General features: G+C 59.4%; 1 protein-coding gene across 10 annotated transcripts in view; it reads right to left on the bottom strand.

Moving 5' to 3' along the window:
• SHANK3 (SH3 and multiple ankyrin repeat domains 3) overlaps nt 1-21,503 on the bottom strand; it is a 369,257-nt gene that overhangs the window by 336,273 nt on the left and 11,481 nt on the right. For 9 of the 10 annotated variants that reach the window (XR_008732337.1, XM_055710964.1, XM_055710961.1 and 6 more), the window contains exon 3: nt 7,933-8,265. Coding sequence is in view for 9 of the 10 variants with exons in the window: in XM_055710964.1 (XP_055566939.1) it covers nt 7,933-8,190 (258 nt within the window). In the remaining variant the exon portion in view is untranslated. Of the gene's footprint in view, nt 1-7,932; nt 8,266-20,301; nt 21,064-21,503 lie in introns of those variants that run through there. The other variant, XM_055710963.1, reaches the window with a different exon arrangement.

Genomic DNA, 21,503 nt, shown 5'->3' on the forward strand with positions numbered 1-21,503 from the left:
TTTATGTAAAGCATACATGCCAGCAGATTTTCACTATGATTTTTACTACTGAATTGTTAACCTACAACAAATGTTAAGAATAGTTTCATTCATCCTTTTCATATCAATTGCTTCCATGAGCTCAGCATTTCTGTCTGCTGAGGTGTCCGCAGTCAGCACCATGTTACTCAGCACGTGGCATCTCCACAGCCGTGCAGGATAAAACTCTCCGTAGCTGCAGGAGAGAAGCCAACATGCGGGATTACACCTTGCCCAGGAAGCCAGAGCAGGCTGCAGGCAGGTCTGCTGCCATGCCCACCGTGCGGTGCTGCAGTGGCCCTCCCAGCTGCCTCACACGAGCTGCTGAGCATCTGCAGCTGCCAAGCCAGCACAGGCAAACCCACCGCACCTCTTCGCATATAGTTAAAAGTCCGTCCTGTGTCGTGGACAATCACTAGGGGACAGGGCACATGGCAGCAGAGCAAGAGGCTTTGGTGCTCCCTGGCTCAGAAGAGATGTGTCCGCTGTCATTTCCTACACATCCCTGTGTCTTTTCCCTCCTTTTCTTTTAGGGAGAGCAAACAGTGCAGCAGGTAGCACATTTTACAGAAAGAGCCTTTTTATTTACAGCCACAACAGTCCTCCTTTGCAAATCACCTCATCAGAGAACCAGTGTCCCTTGTCCTACAACCCCTCTGCAGCACACAAAGCCCCATCAGCAAAGGCGCTGCAGCCCCCTCCCCACCCATCCTGTGCTGACCACACTGTGGTGGCAGCATCACCACAGTGACAGTGTGTCACTGTGTGGCACTCCCCTCCAGGCAAAGCTGTGTGCAGTCCCCATGCCTCCACTGCTGGTGGGCAGCTCACTTGGCCACAGCTTGTGGCCACCGCACCCCTCACCAGGCTGCAGACACGAGGTTGTTACTGCTTGCAGGATGGGCTGCAGCCGCACTCTCGGGCTTGTGGGACAGCGAATTCAAATCAAATCCCAAATGAATGGCAAGCCACACCGTCTCTTGGCAGCCTGCCTTCCCACCATCAGTCCTGGCTAAGCAGAGGTTCAGGAAAACTTTGCCTATCTCTCTTCTATAATAGGAAAATTTATTTCTTCACTTCCCTTGGGCTTAACAGAAGAATCGATGCTTTGTGCACTGGTTGTCAGGCTCTTATTTCATTTGCATTAAGGAGATAAGTCCCAATATTAACCTGAAGTATCAGGTGACTGGGAAGAGGTGTGAGGGCAGAGGCTTTTCTGCAGCCACAGAGGGAAATGAGCAACTCCATCCTGCAGCAAAGGGAGGCCCTGGCCTCAGCAGATTGCTCAAACAGCCTCTCACCAATGGAGCTGGGTGGTCTCACGCCTCCAAGGCCCTTGGTTGAGGGACATTTCCTCGCCAGTCCCCAACACATCACCAAAGCCCTGCATGAGGAAGGAGCCCTCCAGCAGGACAGATGCCAGCAGAGGAAAGACATGCCAGACCTCGCTGCCTGGACACCACAGGACAACCTTCCACAGGATGTGAATCCTTCAGCATCACCCAGGCTTTCCTGGCTGCAACACATCAAACGGGCCATGCTTCAACATGATCCCCTTTGCAGATGAGACCAAATTCTCCCTAGGGCTGCAAATCCACCTTACCAACTGTGATCCTGCCAGTTTGGGAACTGATGATCTGGCCTGAAAGCACCAAGTCTGCCACCACAGGGCTGCACCCAAGCAGATGCCATGAGACGGTGGCTCCTTCTCAGCACTGCCCGCTCTGCCAGTACCGGTGAGGAGCAGAGCCCATGTTCTCAGCATAGCCACACAGCCATGCTCACCCACCTCCCATTGATGGACAGTCCCTCCAGTGTCCTCACCGTGGCTTCCCTGCACAGCCCAGACCCATCTCACATGCTCTGGAATGGCACCCTGCAAGAAATGCATCCACAGCTCCATGCCTCTTCAACACAAACAGCTTTCTGTCTCTCCTCCCAAATCAGCATCTGCCTCTCAAAGGGTCTCTTTGCTCTCAATATCACTCTTCCCCTCCACTACAGCACAAATTGTCCCTCCTCCTGCCAGGCCACCAACTTGACCTGCCCAGACTTCTCCACCTGAGGGCTCCCAGCAGAGCAGCCACCCCTTGCACCCGCCATCCCCCAAAACCTGCTTGCAGGAGCTGGGCACCTCTGGGTGGGAGAAGCAGGAGCTGGGGTCCCATCACAGTGGACTCCATGGCAGGCTGGGCAGGCCCAGGCACCTCCCAAAGAGTTCAGCACCCACACACATGGGACACTGCTACGTAGGAGTCCTTTGGAAACTGCTAGTGGGAATGGAGGTCAAGAGAGGAGGCAAGGACCCAAAACTGGAACAACAAGATGTACCCATCTTGTGGCACCTTCCTTTTCCCAAACACTTACCTTGCATGCCTCAGCTGTCACAGAGAGCTCACAGAGGGGAACAGGGGACAGCAAATTTGGGGCACCATGAAAAATATCCAGCTCCAGTAGTGGACTCACCTGCCAGGGACCATGCAGGACAGAGGACCCCAGGCTGCAGGGCATTGCGTGGCTCCTGACCACATTTCCAGGCACTCCCCAGCACAGGAGCAGCGTGTGCCAGCAGGAGCCAGGCACCACTCTTCTCCCACAGCCCCAGCCTCTGCCCCTGCCCAGGACAGTCCATGGGTCCAGGCTGTCCCATACCCATAAGCTCTGGGAACCCTGCAGCTCCCTGGGGCAACTCTGCCTGTCAGAAAGGAGGGCCATTTGCAACTCTGTTGGTCAGTACTCTGAGGGGTTTATAACCTGTTTATGTCCCCAGCAGAGCTCTTCGCCTACACAGCAGGAAATACTACCAGCTACTTCTGCATTGTGATAAATAGTCTCCTTTTGGTCATTCAGATGTGTTCCCTTCCCCTCCAAGCACACCCCTCCCCGGTCTCCACCCACCTCTCTGCATCTCACAGGTCTGTGCGAAGCAGGAGATGTGTTCTGTTCCTCCTGCACTCCAGGTTCCATTTCCCAAGTTGTCCGTAAGGGTGTAGGGCAGCTCGGCTGCTCTTCCCTGAGCTCAGAGCCTGTGCAGGCAGCTCAGACAATTTAATCTCAAAGTGCTGGGCCATCATTAGGATATAAACAGTGATGTGCCTGAAGAGACTGCCTTTTCAGAGACAAGGTCACAGCCTCGGGTGGAGATTTGGTCTTAACAATGGAAGCCACTAACAGTGAATTCAAAGGCTTTCAGCTGAATAAACACATGCTGGAGAGTTGCAAAAGGAACCTAAGAGAGGCTTGGAGACAACTCCAAGAGACCTGGGAAACTTGACTTGAAAAGTCAGCTGCTTCACAGTCTAAAAATCCACCTGGAAGCTCCAACCGTGACAGCAGACACGAACTTGAATAAGCTGAACTTTGCCCAGATGAAGTCCTGATCTCTGAAATTGTGGCAGCTAACAGAGTCTGACTTGTTACTGAAAAGCCACCTGTCCACCCTGTGCCCGAAGATCCCAAAAGAGACAATCTCCACCGTCAAGCAGAGCTTGCTATAGCAAAGCCCACGGCACGTCAGCCCGTGCTGCAGCAGCCAAGCCAGACTCAGAAGCCCAGAGGTACCCGTGGTAGGAGGGTACGGGGTCGCTTCAGACTGTACAAGGGCTGGAGTTCAGTGAGCAAAACCCCTTCAGCACACCAACCCCTTGCTGGCACCACACAGTCCTGGGGAGGCCAGTGATCCCTGTTGTGGTCCCATCCCTCCTCCTTATGTTTGTGTTCTTCCCAGAGCAAGCAGGGAAGAAAGCCTCTTCTCTTGGATGATCCCTGATCCATGTGCCCCATCACTCAGAACAACTCAGCCTCTGGACAGGTCCAGGGAAGAAGATGCAGAGCCAGGTCAGAGGAGGCCAGGAGTGTTCCCATTACAAGGCAGGGAATCTGACTGCCCTTCCTGCAGGTGCGATCAAGGTCCTGTGCCTTATCCCTGCCTATGGGATATCCTTCCCTCTCCTCAGCCCACCCGAGTCCCAGCCTGCACCCGCAGGCTGTGAGATCCCTCCCGGGGTGCAGACACTAACCCTGGCCTGGGGCAAGAGCCCCACACAGACCCACAGAGTGGCCAAAGTGTCAGGCCCCCCACGGGCTGTCCATCAGGGAGGGCCACTGCCATAGCAAAGCCAGACAAGCAGAGCAGCAAAAGCAGAGGAAGGACACCTCTGGGAAGACGCCTGTGCCTAGGGGCAATCCCTGCCCTGTGGCTGCACTCAGCGGAAGAACAGCTCAATAGCAGCTCCTCTGAACTGCAAAGCCTATCCCAGCCCAGGGAAAAGGGTCTGAGAAGCCAAGAGATTATGCCAGGAGAGGGGTCCCCACCTGGCCTGAGAGACAGTGTGCCACAGCTCTGCTGCGCCACAGCAGCCCAGGGAAGGGGAGCCAGGCTCTGGTTGGACACCAGCGCAACACCCACTAACTGCAGGGAGAAGCAGGACCCATTTGGGCCAGGAGCAGGAGCAGGGAGGAGGTTTAGGATCCTCACTCTCTCCAGCTGTGTGAGATCGAGGACCCATGCCCTGTAAGAGGGTAGCAGGCAGGGAATACACACAGCTCTGGAGCATCTGTCCTGTGAGCTCCTGCAAAACACAGCAAACACATCCCAGAGTGTCTCATGGAGGAGATGGTGGTGCGGTGGCAAGCCCAGCAGTGGCAGATGGGACAGGCTCAGCTGCTCATTTTCCCCATTTTCACACAGGTCATGCCCCCATCTGCTTGGATGTCACCTTGCAGACAGGGACCAAAGCTGTCTGTTCAAGGCATGAAGAATAAGCACCGTGAGTGCCTAAATTACAGAGCCGAGGTATGGGGGATGATGCACAGGAGGCTAGGGAAGTTCAGGGCCAGTCATGTACAGCTCTTAGGGATGTATGCAGTTAAGCCAGCTTGATTTTTCCTGCCTCCCATTATTTAAGTGAAGGTACTTCAGCTAGCACAGAAGAGGAGTTTGCAAAACAGGCAGTTTCTATTTGGGAAGTCAGCCCCCACCTGAACCATAAATGCAACAGCTCTCTGCAGACACTGCCTTGGTCTGAAAGAAAGAGATGCCCCCGACACCAGCCTGAGCATGGCTCTGTGCTGGTGACAGTGCGGGACCGCTGTGCAGGGAGCAGCACTGGGTGCCCAGCCTGTGGGGCAGCCAAGGGTCTGACAGAGCAGCTGTCACACCGTCCTGCTGCCCACCAGTGCAGACTGAGCAGAGCCCATCCCTGCTCTGCAGGGAGCCTGCACCCACATCTGCTTCCGCCCTGCCTCTCTGCCCAGGGGAGCAGGTGCCACAGCCTCCGACCCCCATCTGCATCCCATGAAACCCAGTGCGTGCTGCCCCATGTGACGGGCAGCAGGGACAGGGCCGGGTGGGCAGCCCTGCCCTCCCAGGAGCACCACCTGTGCGCTCCTGCTACTCGAGTAGCTCTGCAAAGCTGGAGAGCCCTGGGCTGCGGCTGCAGCCAATTCCTCTGCACATCAGCCGGGCTGTCGGTGCGCAGGCTGCGCTGGCTGGGATGCAAGTGACATGCTGCCCTTACTGCAGCTGGCAGCGCTGCCCCCTGCCCCCCGACTCCCCACAGCACCCTGCACGTAGCCGGAGTGCTGCCCCCTTCCCCCAGTTCCCCCCGGCACCCAGCCCCCTGCCCCCCGGCTCCCCATGGCACCCTGCCCGCAGCCGAGGGGAGAGATGCCCCCAGTCCCCAGCCCCAGGGCAGCCGGCGGGTTGCCCCTGCGGCTCCCACCCCCAGCCCAGGGAGGCTGCACTAGAAACATTTGCACCCTTCAGCGCTCTGATATGCATCTGCCCCTCAGGCAAGGGAGATCTGGGAGGGACATTCCCACTTTATCCATGCAAATATGCTCTGCTTCGCAGGCAGCCGCATTCCCTCCCCTGCCTCGGGTGATCTTTGGTCTGGCAAGGCTGAGCTGCTTCCCTCGGACTCTGGGACTATCCCCTGGCTGCAGTGCAGGACTTGGAAGGAGGAAGGGGGGGCGGTTTACAACACACCATCACACCGACACATCACACACATCGCTGCTTCCTCCGGTGCCCACGCACACTCCCAAAACAAACTAAGCCAGGGAAGGGAGGTGCAGAGCAGTGCCCAAGGAACAGTGAAGTGGAGAGGTGGGTGCCATGGCAATGGGCTGAGTAAAGGCCCTCACTGGCAGTCCCTGGGCCCTGCCCTGTGCTGCATCACACAACGGGATCTGGGCTGAGGGCTGGAGCAGGATGAGACCCGGGTCCGTACATCAGCTTGGGGATGGATGTGCACAGGGATGGTGGAGGAGGAGCTGATGTGCTGGGGCCAATACAGCAGTGAAGGGAAAGAGCATACACTGTGTCCCCAAGAGCCTTGCTCACAACCCCAGCAGGGGCCAGGGCTGGAGAGAGCAGAGAGCAGCTGTAAAGCCCTTCCCGCAGCGCAAGGTCAGTCCTCACTAGAGCAGAGCATCTGTCTGATTCTTCGACAGCAAAGGCAGCGCTGCCTCGCCTGCCTCTCTCTGCTGCTGCCCGGTGCTTGGCAGCTCAGCCTGCAGAGCTGTGCCTGCGAGCATGCGAGCACCTCAGCCCCAGCACCACTGTCCTCTAGCAAGCTCTCTGGCCCCAGCTGCTACCCCTCCGCCACCGAGTAGAACCCCCATGCCAGTCTCCAAAATAGAACTCTTTCACCACCAAAGAGGAGAGCTCTCACTTCTTCTAGTCCCCTCCACCCCCAGCAACGCTCTGCTCGCCCCAAGTCTGTCTCATCTCCCCCCACCCCTAACCCCCAAGGGGCACCTCCTCTCCTGCCCGCAGCGCCTTGCCTCAGAGCACAGGCTCGCTGTGCCTCGCAGCCCACCCAGCCCAGGCAAGATGCTGCTCCCAGCACCACCCCTAACGAGCACTCCTCCTCAGGGCCCCTGTTACCGCAGCCCAGCCCTTCAGCGAACTTTTTCCCTCCACTGACCAGGCTGTTTCCAAGTTCTCGCTCCCCCCAAGCACCCCATCCCCGGATGACCCCCAGCATTGCCCCACAGGTAACTACCCACCACGATACCCACGCACACTGCCCCACATCACACCATAACGCTCATGCCCTCCTGTGTCACACCTCGGCACCTGCGTGTCCTGCCTTGTGGCACCGACACCGTGGCCTGGCACCCCGTCCGGTGCAGTGGTGCCCCCACACACACCTCGCAACCCGCTGCGCCGCACCCGGGCCTGACGCCCTGAACCCGCCGCGGTCACGTCGGCACCGGCGCACCGGCGGGCAGCCCACGCACACCTACAGCTCGGCACCGGCGGGAGCTGCCCGCACAGCCTGCCCAGTCCCACTGGCCCACGCTGCCAGCGGGCGGGCGGCCATCGGTCCCCAGCGCTGCGGCTTCGCGCTCCCGCAGCCCGGCCCAGCCGGTGCGGGTGCTGGAGCCGATCCCGGTGCCGGAGCCAGCGCTGGAGCGGTGCTGGTACCGGTACCACGCCGGTACCGGAGCCTCCCGAGCTGCGCCCACCCCCCGCGCCCAGCCCCGCTGTCCCCCGCGCCCGGGGCGGGCGGCGGAGCGCAGCGCGGTCCCGGGCCGATGCGGGCCCCCGGCGGCGGGAGCGGCCCCGGGCTGCAAAGCCGCGCTGCAGCGGGGCTGCCCGGGCCGCTCCGCCCGCCGCTCCGCCGGGCTCTGCGGGGGCACCGGGGAGCGGGGCAATGGGGGGCGGGGGGGGCACCGGGGAGCGGGGCAATGGGGAGGGGGGCACCGGGGAGCAGGGGGCTGGGGCAATGGGGAGCCGGGCAGCAGGGCAGGGGGGAGCCGTCCTGCCGGGGCTGGGGCCGGCCGGCCGCCCCCCGCCCGCGGCGGTGCGAAGTTTGCCGGGTGGTGCCGGGGCGGCAGCCGTGCGGAGCGGGGCGGGGGCCGCGCGGGGTGCGGGTCGGGGCCGGGGCCAGGGCGGGCACTCACCGTCTGCTGGAGGTCGGGGATGCCGATGCGGACGACGATGGCGCCGGGCGCGGGCTCCTCCATGCGCGCCGGGGCCGCCAGCTTGGGGGAGCGGGGCCCGCCGGGGCCCCGGGCCGGGTCGAGCCGCGTCTCCTCCCGCAGGCCGGCACCCGGCTCCCCGGCGGCGGCGGCGCGGGGCTGTCGCTCCGGCGGCGGCGGCGGCTCTGGCGGCGGCGACTCCGGGCTCTCATGTTTGCTGCCGGCGGGGCTCAGAGGCATGCTCCGTGCGGCGCGGCGGGGCGGCCGGCACCGGCACCGGCACCGGGGGCCGCGCTCACAGCCCGCCCGGGGGCCCTGCGGGGTGAGGAGAGGCGGTGAGCACGGCTGCGACCCGCGGGGGCACTCGGCTGGGACCCCGCGGGGGGACCCCGGCAGAGACCATCCCCTGGCAGGGGACCCCCACAATGCACATGGGTACTGCGGCTGGGACCCCGGCAGGGGCCCAGGAGCTGACTCCCATGCTGCACACAGGTGACCCTGAGGGACCCTGTGGGGAGACACCAGCAGTGACCATCCCCCGGCAAAGGCCTGGGAGAGAACCCCCCCACTGCACATGGGCATCCCTGCAGGGACCTCCCCCCCCCCCCCCCTTTCCCCCAGCAGGGACCCCCACACTCCACCCAGGCCACCCCCACAGGGACTTCATACAGGACCCCTGACTGCCCCACACAGAGCTCCCCATCTTGGGGCCCTCGCCCAGGAACCCCCGACCAGCTGTGCAGTAACCTCGCAGAGGCACCCACACAGGATCCCCCACGGATACGGATACGTTCCCACAAAAGATCCTTTTGTTGAGACCTTGCAGAGGACCGCCCTCACCCTACATGGGAACCTCCATGTCACAGACCTCACCGAGAAGCCCCACAGCACACTATGCAGGGATCCCCACAAGTGCCCCCCCCCCCCCAAAGGGCCAACTGCCACTGCATGCCCTCCCTGGCCCCCACAGCGGGCACAGCCCCCATTGCAGTGACTCCCACCAGCCAGCCAGAAGGGACCCTTCCTCACCTCGGCATGGGCCTGCCCTGGGTTCACCCCATCCCAGGTGCACGGACACCCAGAGCATCTGCTCACCCAGGGAGGGGTCACCACACAGGGCGCACTACAGAGCCAGCACAGAGGGTCTGGACACAGCACCCTAGGAGAGTGCGGGTTGTCCCAGCTTCTGGGGCCTGCTCTGCTCCTTTGATCAACTGTCTTCTCTCCACACAACCACCAATGCCTGCAGTTCATCCCAGTGCCCCTGTCCCCCATCTGCAACCATCATCCTCCATCTTCACATCTGCACCAGCATCTCTGGAGGGCCTGCCTGGCTCCTTCATCGTCTGCCATGGGGGGACTCATAAGGGAGGCTGGACATTAGCCAGACAAGCAGGTGTGACTCGTGGGGTGCTTAGCACTATGCCTGTCTCTGGGTTTTACAGGGAAAGGTCTTGGTTGTGGCCCAGTAAACTGTTAGTGCTGCAGTTGGTGGAGCGCTGCCCACTGCGAGGTCCCCAATACCCCTGCTTGGAGGTGATCACCACCCAGCACATGTCTGTGTGCACCCGCAGCCAGTCAGACTGGCCCTTGGGCTGCAGGCTCCAGCACCACCTCCACCAGCCCACTGGGCAAGGAGCTGGGACTGTCTCCCAGGAGTTTCCAGAACTGGCTTGTACTTGGACAAGAGGATGGAGCTGTGCCCTTGTGCCCAAGTTTTGGGAGTGGGAGGACAGCTGACCTGTGTTTCCACCTCAGAGACCTGTCTGAGCCAGAGAAGCCACGTGTGCACACACTGGAGCAGTGGTGGCCGGCGCAGCTACCGTTAGCTCCAGCACAGAGCAGAGACACAGGCAGCTGCCACCACGAGCTGCTGTTTGTGCCAGTCCCCCCAGCAGTGGGGGCTAACTAAAGCCAGGAGGACCCTGCCTGCCCAGCAAGTCCAGCCCTTGCTCTCAGGCAGGGGCTGGCCAGTGACTGCCCTGCCAAGCACAGATGGGATGCTGGGCTGAGCCCTGCAGGACTACGTACGGGATTGTGTCCGGTCCATCACTGGCTGGGATTCAAGGCTTTAATCTACATGACAATCCTGAAACAGAAATAGCCCCCAAACCACTGAGAGCTGGAAAGAGATACGCTATGGCCTGGATCTGTCCAGGAAATGACTAATGGCTCTTCCTTTGGTCCTCCCATCCTAAAGCCGAGGGACTGCACAAGGCAGGCATCGGGGAGAGCCTGACTCTGCCAGGGCGGCTAGCCCCCAGCAACTCTCCCAGCTGGAGCAGTACCTGCTGCAAATGCCTTGCACCAGCAGAATGGGCGAGACAGGCAGAGAAGGCTGCATCCACAGACCTGGAAGTTTGGGGTCAGAGTGGGAGTCTAACAGGTCCTAGACCATGAGCACTGCAACTCTGTGGCACAAGCCTCGGAATGTAAATCAAGGTTTGACCATGACAAACAATGAGATCAGCCCAGGAGCAATCATCTGGTCTCTGGGTTCCTTCAATCCACACCTGCACCCCTGTGCTGGAGAATCACAGGTCCTGTCTGTCTGCTGTTGCTTCACAGATACAAGGACCAGGGAAGTGTCCAGCTCCCCCTGCACCCTGCGTTCCCATCACCCAGACCTCTCAGTACTGCCCTGGCATGGGTCAAGCCTTTGTGCCTGGATGGGAGGACCATGCCAGTTTCAGTCATCCCCTGCAAGTCCCTTAAGGTATGAGAAAACATTCTTTCCCAGCAGCAAAGCAAGCCAAACCCATGCCTTTCCAGGGTGCCTGTCCTGCAGCAGCTCTCCTGCTGTATCTGCATGGGGTCTGAGAAGAGCTCTCAAGCAGGGCACTGGGGCGAGAGGAGATGAGACCAGTGGCACTGGAAAGCCTCCTGCTCCATGGAGCACACAGTGTTCCCTGCCCTGCACCTGTCCTGGCCCCAGGTAGAGGTGCACCAAAACTGCAGATCCACAGAGCGTGGGCTGGGCTCCAGCATCTTGCAGGTCTCAGGTGAAGTGATGCAAGGCTTTGAAGCAAAAGCCACAAGGCAAAAGCGAGGAATGCAAGGAACAGGCTGGGCTCTGCAGCTTTCAGTCAGGGACACCGGGGATGAGGTGGGGCTGGTGAGGGGAAGAAGTGGCTGAGATGACCATGACTCACATGCAGCCGAGAAGGAGCCGCTGGCTGAGCACAAAAGACAAAGGAGTAAGAATGGTCAGGAGGGGAGATGGCAAAGATATCTGTTGAGCAAAGGGTCAGAGAGGGGAGCACAGACGGTCCAAACCGGGAAGCCCGCAGCTGTGGCCCACGCATGGCAGTCGCACGGAATGACTCAAGGCCAAGAGAAGCAACCTGCAGCCACGTGAGCACGGGTCCATGGGGCCTCTCCCAGCCCGCCACTAGCAGCGTGCCAGGATCCCAGGGGACAGGCGAGGGTGGCACAGCATTCAGGGAGGCTGGCCTGTCCTCACATGCCCACTGAGACATGGCAACACCCGGTGGCACAGTGTATAGCCAGGCCCTTAGGAGCACTCAGTGGTGAGGGCAGGACAAGGACCATGCAGACCCCTGGCAAGACCCACCATAACCCTGGGCCCCCATGGTCCCAGATCTCAACAGCTGATGCCTTGGCAGAGGAAGTGGGGCTGAGGGATGCTGGGTCTGTACAGAGGATGCTGCACATGTTCCAGCCGCCCCGCAAGGCCAGCAGATGGGCCAGCGAAGGGCCCGTGTCAGAAGTCCCTGGCCTGGGATTGCTCTCTGCGGCTGGCAGCAGCTGTGGGACAGGTAGAGCTTCTCCAGGCATGGTGACATGGCAGACTGGCTCTGCCTGCCTTTTGGTCAGGCCTGAAAGCAGCTGAAGGCTGGATGCAAAATGAGCAGTCACCACTGCTGTACGGCTGCTGCCACCAGCTCAGGGCAAGGACTGGGCTGGGGCCTCATTCTTATTAGTGATTTGGAAGAAGGGATCAAGCAGCACCTTAATGAACATGGTGTGAAACTGGGAATAGGCCAGTGAAAAGCCCCTGAAGAGATTAGAAATAAGAGCAGGAGGAACACTAAGTTCTGCTTGGAAAAATGCACGTAGTAAGGAGATAAATCATCAGAAATACAAGCGACACATGGTCTGACTGCATCCCATGGGCATGCATCCACACCAAGGTGGACAGACCCTGGAACAGATGGGACAGCAGCAACACACACTTGTGTATGCCTTCACAAGCAGCAGAGTGGAAAGACCTCCTGCAGCTGGGGCACACACGTACACCTGCACCTCCACGAAGCTGGCGAGGACCCGTGAGCCGCAGGAAGCCCAGAGCCAACACAGAGGAATACTTTGGATGCAGACCCAACTGCCCAAAGGCGCTGGGGAAGGATCCCATGCTCTGCCCATCACCTCTTCAGAGCCATGCCCGTGCTGTGCAGGCAGGGCACACCTCACTGACAGCAGGCACCATTCTGCACAAGATCCCCCTCCCCCAAATCTACAGCTTTCCTCTGAACGTGTGCTGCAGCAGAGGGGCTTGGCTCCCACCCGCTGCCTTCCTCTGACACCACCACACAGGGGATTAAGCAAGCAATGCCACAACCATCCCTCCATGCAGCCTCAGCCCGCACGGCTTCAGCCACCCCAGGATACCACCCTGCGGCCAGGATCTGCCCCCTGCACCAGCTCTGCCCCCAGGCTGCCCCGGCGGTGGGCAGAGGTGGCTCCAGCTGGTGGCCTCTCAGGGACAAAACTCACCCACCTTGCCGCCTGCTGCCTGTAAGTTCTGTTTAACTATTGCCATTCATTGATTTTATTTCTTTCCTTTTTTTTGGTCTTGTTATTTCACTAGGGGGAGAAATTAAATGCTCCAGATGGTAATTGTCAGCATTATTCTTGCTTTTTCCCCCCACCAATCTTCTGGTACCTCATTAGTTCCCAATAATGTTTAAGACACAACTGTGAAGGGTTGGAAAAATGCACTGGCCACCCCCACCCCCGAACTCCATCACAGACTTGCAGAGTCATTCACATTCATTTTCTCTTATTAAATCAACTTCTCTGCTGAGGAAAAAAAATCACTTATCTTGAAAAAAGATACAAGTTGAGTATCTCAGAAATTATAATCCAATGAGTCTTATTCTAACACCAGGAAAAACGGATGAAAAATCATCAAAGAGAGTTACAAAATCTTTCAAGAAGATTTTACAGAGACAGGAACAAATCAGTAATGCTTCCATCAAAGAAAATCACGCCTCACTAGCCTAGTAGCGCTCCCTGCACGTGCCACCAGGAGCACCAATAAGTGAAACCCGGAGTATAGCAGTTTGTTTGGATTTCCAAATACTCTTTGCAATAGCCTTCACAAGGGGTTGTAAAGTTTAGGCACCTTTACCTTTTATGCTGTGAGAAACAGCATTTCCTGATGGCCTGCCTCACTTTCCACCATGCCTGGTGTTAAAGAGTCTAATTTGGCCACCCTCCCTGCCATCTCTCACAAATCCCTCTGTGAAGGGCAGCCATCCCACGGGGATCATCCCATGCTACACTGCTGAACACTGCTCTGGCATCTTCAGAGTTCTCCAGCAGGGCTCCTGGTCCCCTCTGGGTTAGAGGTAATGCAGAACCACAGCCACCACTCAGTGTATCACTGAATTACTCTTCCTTTCGGGGGAAGCATCCGGCTGGGAGAATCTTGGGAAATGTGTAGAGCTAGCACTGCAATAGTGGGACCTAGAAAGGTGCAACAGGTAAGATCTAAAGAAGACAAGCAGCTCCAGCGCACAATAAAAGCAGAAGGAAGAAACTGAGACACTCCACAGCAGGGGTGCCAGCTGGAGCTGCTCCTAAGATGGGAAGCTGGCACCAGCCTGGGGAGGAGAGAAGGTGCTGCCTCTCTGTCCTGTGGCAGTGTGAAGAGCGGGTTGGTGCAGCCAAAGGGAGCCCAGAGAGGAATGCAAAGACCTGCAGCTGCTGTCAGTACTGGCACCAGGTCCTGCAGCCTGGGACAAGAGCCCAGTGCTATGCGGAGCCAGAGCTGGCCAGTGCTGGGCTGTGGGAGGTTGCTCTATCCATCCACAAGGACAGGGCTGCTGGCACCCCAGGTGCCACATCTGAAATCCTCTTACCAAACTCCTTCCTCCAGGTCTCCTCTCACTCTCTCTCCTCTTCCTGGAAAGCTGTTTCAGACCATTTTTTTGCTGTGATGGTTAGAAATGGCCTAATTTCTAGCCCACACATTCACGGCTAGTTTACCCTACTCTTACGTCAGCATTGTCTGTTAGCCTGTGCAGCTCTTCTCTCGTCCTTTGTTTATGTAAGTATTTATATACTTATCACAGACAGCAATTAGACCCACACTCAGACTTCACTTTTCAGGCTAAACAAGTGCCACGCACTTGGAGGGACAGACAGACTCAGGAGGGGCCCTGGTCACAGGGACCAGTTGCAGGTTGGATTCATAATTAGGGACACAAAATAATGCCCTTCAAAAAGAGCCCTGTGCATGGCTCCTGCCTTTCCAGGCTTCAAAACCCTGGCCACCCAGAGTGCATATCGCAGGGAGGCCTCAGCTCTCACCCCAGCAGCAGCCCCACGGATGCTAACAGTCTGCTAGGGAGCGCTGGAAACCAAAGACAGTAGCAGCTGACACCTCAACAGCAATAACCTTTCCAGAATCAAGGGAGATCTTACAAGCCTCAGCATGGGGGCAAAGCAGAACTGCACACCTCCCTCTGCAGGGGCTGTTGGCCACCCAGGCACTGGGGACACAAACACCTGAGTGGGTGAACCTGCACCCAGCCACACTGTCTTGCAGAAACGTCCAAGCACCAGTCTACTACAGCAAGCAATGCAGCCTGCCTGGGACCGGCAGTTTTCCCTGGCTGAACTAGAGTTAAATTTCATCACCTTTCCAGTACCTGCCTTCCCAAGCACAGCAAGCCCACTGGTGCACTGCCTCCGGCTTCGCCTCTCCACTCACATGCCCATCGACTCTGACTCCCGTAAGGCCTGGCCCTTTGAGGAACAGGGTCTCCAGAGATATGCGAGCATGGGAGCATCTGGCTCACCACATGCACATCCCCAGATGCACCCACACAGCAAGGGCACTTCGGGCATGGTACGTACGGGAGGCTGCAGGCAGATGCTTTCTAGCACAAGTGCTGCTTTCCTGGGAGAGATGGCAGGGAGCGGTAGCTAGTGCAACACCAGCGGGGAACAGGTACTTGTGTTGTGCTGATGTGTGGGAGAAGCACGCAGAGCCCAGCCCTCCCCCTTGGCCGCACACCACCAGGGCACAAGCTGCACCAGGTCTTTAAGCTTCAGGGCTCCCTCCTCACACTGCACTGGGGTTGTGGGGGGACACAGCAGCGTCACAAGTGTGTGCCACGGGGAGATCCGGCATCCTGCTGGGATGTCACTGCCAGCGCAGAGAACAGCACGCAGGGCTGTCACTACTGGGATCACTGGGAATGGGCCCTGTGTGCTGGGGCTGGCGCGGTTGCAGCAGGGAGAGCTGCTGGGGCACCGCCTCTGCCTCGCTGCTACTGAAAGGACTGACTAGGACAGACTTCACCCGACTTGGTCCAGATCAGCACCAAGGCAGCTGCATGTCCACCCACCTGCACCAGCATCGACACTGCCCTGCCAGACCCCAGGCACGGCTGTGATGCCCTCTGCCCCTCCAGAGAGCAGAGCCGTTGCTTGCTCCAGCACTCACACACCCCAGGCTCCGCTCCCGCAACAGCGCCGAGCCTGGCCCCGGCTCTGCATGCAGGCGCTGTGCAAGTTCCTCGTCTTTCCCGAGTCCTTCCAGGCCAAGGGAGCCCTGGGCCATGTTTAACAGCCCTGCCCGGAGCCCCCAGCCCTCCCACACCACTGCAGGGAGTCAAGCCCTCACCTCAAAGGATCGGGGAGCATCCGCTTTCGCTTGGCTGGCATTGCCCATGGGACAAGCAGAGTCGTCCTCTCACGCAGGCCAGACGTTACTGATTTACCAGGGGCAGCTGTGGCTGCAGCTGGAACGCACGGTCGATGGTTGCAGGCACTGTGGAAGGCACGGTGGCCTCCGCGGGGGGGAACGGGGAGCGGGAGGGACTGTGCTGCTCCAGGCGCCCCTGCGTGGGGTGTCGAGAGTCTGGGGCTCCCACGGGTCACCTTCCCACCGACCCAAGGATGGTCCTCGGTATCCTGCCAGCTCCCTGCCCAGGGCTGCCAGACGGGGCCCTACTCAGAGCCAGGGCTCTGCAATGCCGGAGCTGTCCTCATCGCTTATCTGGGCACAAGCAGGTCAGTCGGCCCTGCTGTTTGCCATGGCTCTGTCCCAGCCCCACGTGACAGGTAGCACAAAGCAGTCTGTACCAGCCCAACCTTGTCCTTTGCCACCACTGCCCATGTCTTCCAGAACCAACCCGTGCAGGCAGGGGCAGGGGCAGCCGCAGGACTGTGCTCACGGTGGCCCCAGACAGAGTGCCAGGATGCACAGAGCTAATGAGGAGAGGGAGAGGGAGCAGCACTCATTGATCAGCCTGCGTGTGGCCGCAGTGTCCTACAGCGCCCGATGGGTAATTCTCCTGCCAATTGATTTTCCCTCTCCCCATTTGCCAGGGTTACTGGGTCACCAGGGATGTGCAGATGATTAAAGGGCAAGTCCTGCAACACACCGCTCTTGGGAGCAAGCCCGCTGTGCCAGCGCTCGGCTTTCCCAGGGTGACAGCAGAGTGGTGCTGACCACAGTGACGGACAACGGGATAGAGAGCAGCACCCTGTGCCCACAGAGCGCAGGCCCAGGAACACGGGGACTCATCTGTGTCTCTGAGCATCCAGCAAGGAGGTGGTGGCATTCCTGAACCCCCTCCGCACATGCACATCTGGAGGCAGCTGCAGCGGTTTGTAGGGCAACCTGTCTGCAGAGTTCTGGGGCAATAGTCTTCGGCACAGGGATTCCTGGGAGTTGACCTTAATAGCTGTCCTGCAGTCCCGCAGCCCCCCACTGCCTGTCTGCATCTGCTGCAGGAAAGGAACCCAGTGCGTGGCCACCAGCAGGTGCAGCATCAGAAACCACAGGAGACGATTCCCCACTGGCCTTGTCCTGGGCAGCCCCACTTGGCCAAAGCAAAAGCCTTCTCCTCACTCCTGCCACTGTCCCAGCTCAAAACAACTCTTCGGGTCAACAGGGCAGAAAGTGCCAGTCCCTGGCCCAAAACACTTACGCTTCCCGCAGGTCACAGCCCTGCACATGCTCCTGGCTGCCCACCTCCAGGACACATCTGCACCACCCGCCCTATCACACCGGGGGGGACACAGGACTGCCCCCATTGCGGGAAGGAGCCAGACCCCTCAGAGGTGGCCTGATGGGCAGCAGAGCTCCCCGCCAGCCTGTGCGGGGCAGAGCAGGAGCTGACAGCCCCAGCCAGGCCCCCCAGGCACTGTGCTGGAGGAGCAGCACCCATGGGCTGGTCCCAGCCAGGCAGAAGGAGCACAGGCCAGCAAACCCTCTCTCTGTCCCTGCGGTCCCCACACAGGGTACAGTGTTAGCCGGGCACTGGCCACACAGCCCTGAGAGTGGCTTGAGGCAACACAGCCACTGCCAGGCTCAGCCCTGCCTGTTGCCTGGTCATGTGCCCCTTCCTTTGGCAAGCTGGGCAGGTAGGACAGTGGTCTGGTGGACAGGACAGCATGGGCGTGCTGAGGCTGGACCCCACAGGCGTTTCAGTGGCAATGCTGGGACACAGTAATTTGGTCCTTACCCCCATCCCTGCACACTCACTTCCACCCCTGGGCTGGATGCACAGACACACAGGCAGCCCACCCATACTGCCAACCAGCCCAGGGAGCTGGCCCAGATTAAAATCAAGCCTGTTTTGTCCTGATGGCTTTTAGCAGGAGCAGCTCACAGCTCTAGCTGTTCCTCTGAAGCAGAAGAGGCAACAAACAGTGACACAAGAGCAGGAATGAGGGGCTGGGGTGTAAAGTCTGTAACCCAGCCCTATCAGACTGCACACACAGCCCTGGCCATGTACATGTATGGACATGTGGCCTCTCAAATCCAGGTTTCTGTCACACAGACACCTTCCCAGGGTCTGTTGCTTGCACTCTGGCTGCTTCCCCACCAGTCAGCTCCTGGTCTTGCACAGAAACAGCTAACTCTCAGGCAATTTGGTGTTTGTAGCATCCCAGCTTCATTCCTTGGGCTCTCTGAATCCTTGATTGCCCCAAGGGAGAACATCTCCGCGTGGGGCTCCAGGATCCCACAGCAGCAGCAAGATGAAAGTGGCTGCCCTAGCCACGGTTAGCACCACCGGGACACTGCCTACATGGGGACAGTCCCTCGAGCCTCCCAGCCTGGGCTCACTCCAGTACGAATCCAGAGTGGAGAACCACTTCCAGACATGCCCTTTCCCTCTCTGACTGACCCATGTCTCAGCTCTCCCCAATCTCTTCTCCATCACAGACAAGGCAAGTCCCCGTTGCTTCCTGCCCCACAGCCCCCTCCTGTATCTGTCCTGGCTCCTGGCAAAGCACCAGCGACCACAGTGCTTCTTTCCAGGCTGCCCTCACCCTTCGCTGTGCAGCACATACTTGGAGTCAGCCCCACGGACTGCACAGCACCCCAGCCTGTTGCCGCAAGGACCTCACCTCAGGGCACACCTGGCTGAAGGGATGAACAGAGCCTGGGGAAAGGCAGAGGTGGCTAAAGGCTTTGAAGCTTGCAGGACCTATTCCCCTGCGACGCAGCTGGGACCCATGGGCTCTGGGTGCCATGAGGGCACCTCACCAGAGCTGGCACCACTAACGCAGGGCTCCTGGTGACTGCTGCTCTAGTGGGGAGTGTGTCCCCAGAACCCCCGATATAGCCACACAGGACCTGCCCCAAGCCTGTCCCAAAAGAGGTGTCTGCAAACCGCAGGTCCTTCTTTGCTGGGCACGGAGACCCAAGCAGGGACAGTGTCCAGCCAGCCCCGGGTCCCTGGGGTCTGCAGAGCCCAGCAAAGCCCACAGCCCGTGGGGCAGCTCAGCACCGAGAGCTGCCCAAGCAGCCTCTCCCACCCTGGACAGGTGTCTCCAGAGCAGGAGCCAGGGGATGCTTGCAATGAGAACAGCCTCACCGGGAGGCACGGGGATCCTGGGGGCTTCACACACTCCCCCTCAGTAACTCTGAGCTCAAGCAGTGCGTAGCCATAGGAACATCACTTAACACAGTCACCTTGGTAACCACAGCTACACGCTCTCATGCAGCACGTGCAAGGCCCTGTGTACCCCCAGGTTGGGGTCCCCTGATCCTGCACCCACACTGCAGCCTGCTGCCTGCCCAGTCAGCTGGTCACACTGCCGGGTGGGACCAGCAGGGCCAGGGACAGAACTCTTCTCGCTGGCAGCACTGCACCATCCACGATACCATGAGAGCAGCTGGAAATCACCACCAAGACCAGAGAAGGGAGTCAGACCCTGCCAGAGTCCTATAGACCAGCCTGGCCCAGAGGTGTGCACCGGATGGGCTGGCATCTCCTGCTGTCCCACAAGTCACTGAACACCCATCAGCTCCTCACGGAGCCAGAGCATAAAAACAATCACCCCCCACCCAACACCCCCCCACACACACACACACTCCCAGCCCATCAGTGCAGGAGAGGAGCACGCCTGGGTTGGACACAGCCAGGAGGAACAAGACTCTGGAGCCTGCCCCACTGCAGACAGGCTGGCAGAAAGCACATCTGCTCCCTCCATCTCCCCACACCACTGCTGGGCCACAGCTGCAGGTAATCACAGCCCAGGAAGGTGGTACAACCCAAGGATAAGTAAATCCAAGCATCAGGTTCCCACACCTCCCACTCTCTTCTTAGCAAGCTTCTCCGTGTCCCTGCACGGTGGGCAGACCTGTGGCAGCACAGCCAGGTAAACACCCAGCCCCTCGATGTGTGGGCGACGCCGTGGCCCAGGCGGACCCAGCTTGCCATCCTGCACAGCTGTAGGGCTGCACAGACTTGAGGACTGCCTGGTGCTTGTTGCAATCCGGCACCATTCCTCCAACTTCCCAGCTTCATTTTAAGAACACACAGCAAGAAGCAGGAAACCTGAGGACCTCCAGGAATTACACAATCTGCAAAGCGACATGGAGAGCCCTGCTGCTGCCAGGACGTACCACTCCCTCATCATCGCTGACAGCAAGGTCCCATCACCATCCCCTCACTCAGCCTCACCTGCAGTGACCTTGGCCCTGCCCAGCACAGCCCCTGCACCACCCCAGCACCCCAACCTTGCAGTTGCTGTGAGGCAACCCCTGGCTTCCCTGCCAAAGCTCTGGGCCCCAGCAGCAGAGAGCAGGGGCCAGGGCTGCCAGTGCTGACCCGTGCCTAGGAGCATATATCTCACCTGTTCCCAGGGACTCAGTGCTGTCCAGGTGTCGACACTATCCAGAGCTAGTGTCGGGGTGCCTGCCACCCCAGAAAAACATCCTGCCGCTGCAGGAGCCCAGAGTGCCCACAGATCAGCCAGCCTCAACACCGCCCAGCTTCTCCCGCTTAGCCCTTAGGTAATAGGATAACGCTGCCTCCATCTGTTTGTCTGGGACTGGGATGCTAATCGCCTCTCTGGCATCCCTGCCCTCCCTGCACCCCTGCCCAGCCACCAGCCCCATCCCACCCTGTGGAGGCAGCACAGGGCAGAGCTGCTGCACCGGCAGAAGTTGGGGGAAGAGGTTCCAGGCAGCCTCTGGCTGGGCAGCCACAGCGGGGACGGAGCAGGGCAGGACTGAGCCAGGCTCCTGGCTCAGCCACAGCCTCCCTCAGACACTGAGATGCTGAGCCACAGTGTCCCACAGACATGGGCTCCTGTTGTAGCAGGGAAAGATGGTCCTTCCCCTTCAAGCCTAGGAACAAAGCCCCACCACAGGGATTGCCTTTGCCAAGCCCAGCTCTGCAGGGCCCTGCTCCCAACGAGATTTGCTGTTCTGCCGCAGAATGAGGAAGACCAGGTCAGTATCATCTTCTGTGATCTGCTGCAAGTGTTCAGAAACGATGCTGCCACAGCAATCAGATTTGGACCCTGCAAGTCAGGGATGTGCTCTGGGACCAGGCAGGACTGACTTCACTGAACACACAAGCCAGCAGAACAGCTTGGATAAATGCCCACATCTCAGTACAAACACAATTCATCCCCACCGCACGTATTCCAAGACCGCACCTGCCCTGCACTGGCGGTTGGTGCTCAGACAAGGGGTGCAGCCCCACAGCCCTGCAGGGAGGCACCCCTCGCAGCGCAGCAGCTCTCCAGCCCTGAACCGCCTGGCACAGCAAGGCACAGCTCTGCACGGCACCGCACGGCACAGCAACTCCCCTGTACGGAAACACGCAGCACAGCCCACGCAGCGCAGCCCATGCAGCGCAGCCAGCCCCTGCACGGAAACACGCAGCACAGCCCACGTGGCTCAGCCCACGCAGCACTGCCAGCCCTGCACGGGCAGCCTGAATTATCTGGAGGATTTACAAGGTGAAGTGGCAACGTGTTTCAGGGGTGCTGGAATGAAGCTGCAGGATGTGAAAAGAGCCCGCTGAAGCCAGAAGAAGCACCCACTA

Source organism: Falco cherrug, chromosome 5 (genome assembly GCF_023634085.1).
Source record: "Falco cherrug isolate bFalChe1 chromosome 5, bFalChe1.pri, whole genome shotgun sequence".
NCBI lineage: Eukaryota > Metazoa > Chordata > Aves > Falconiformes > Falconidae > Falco > Falco cherrug.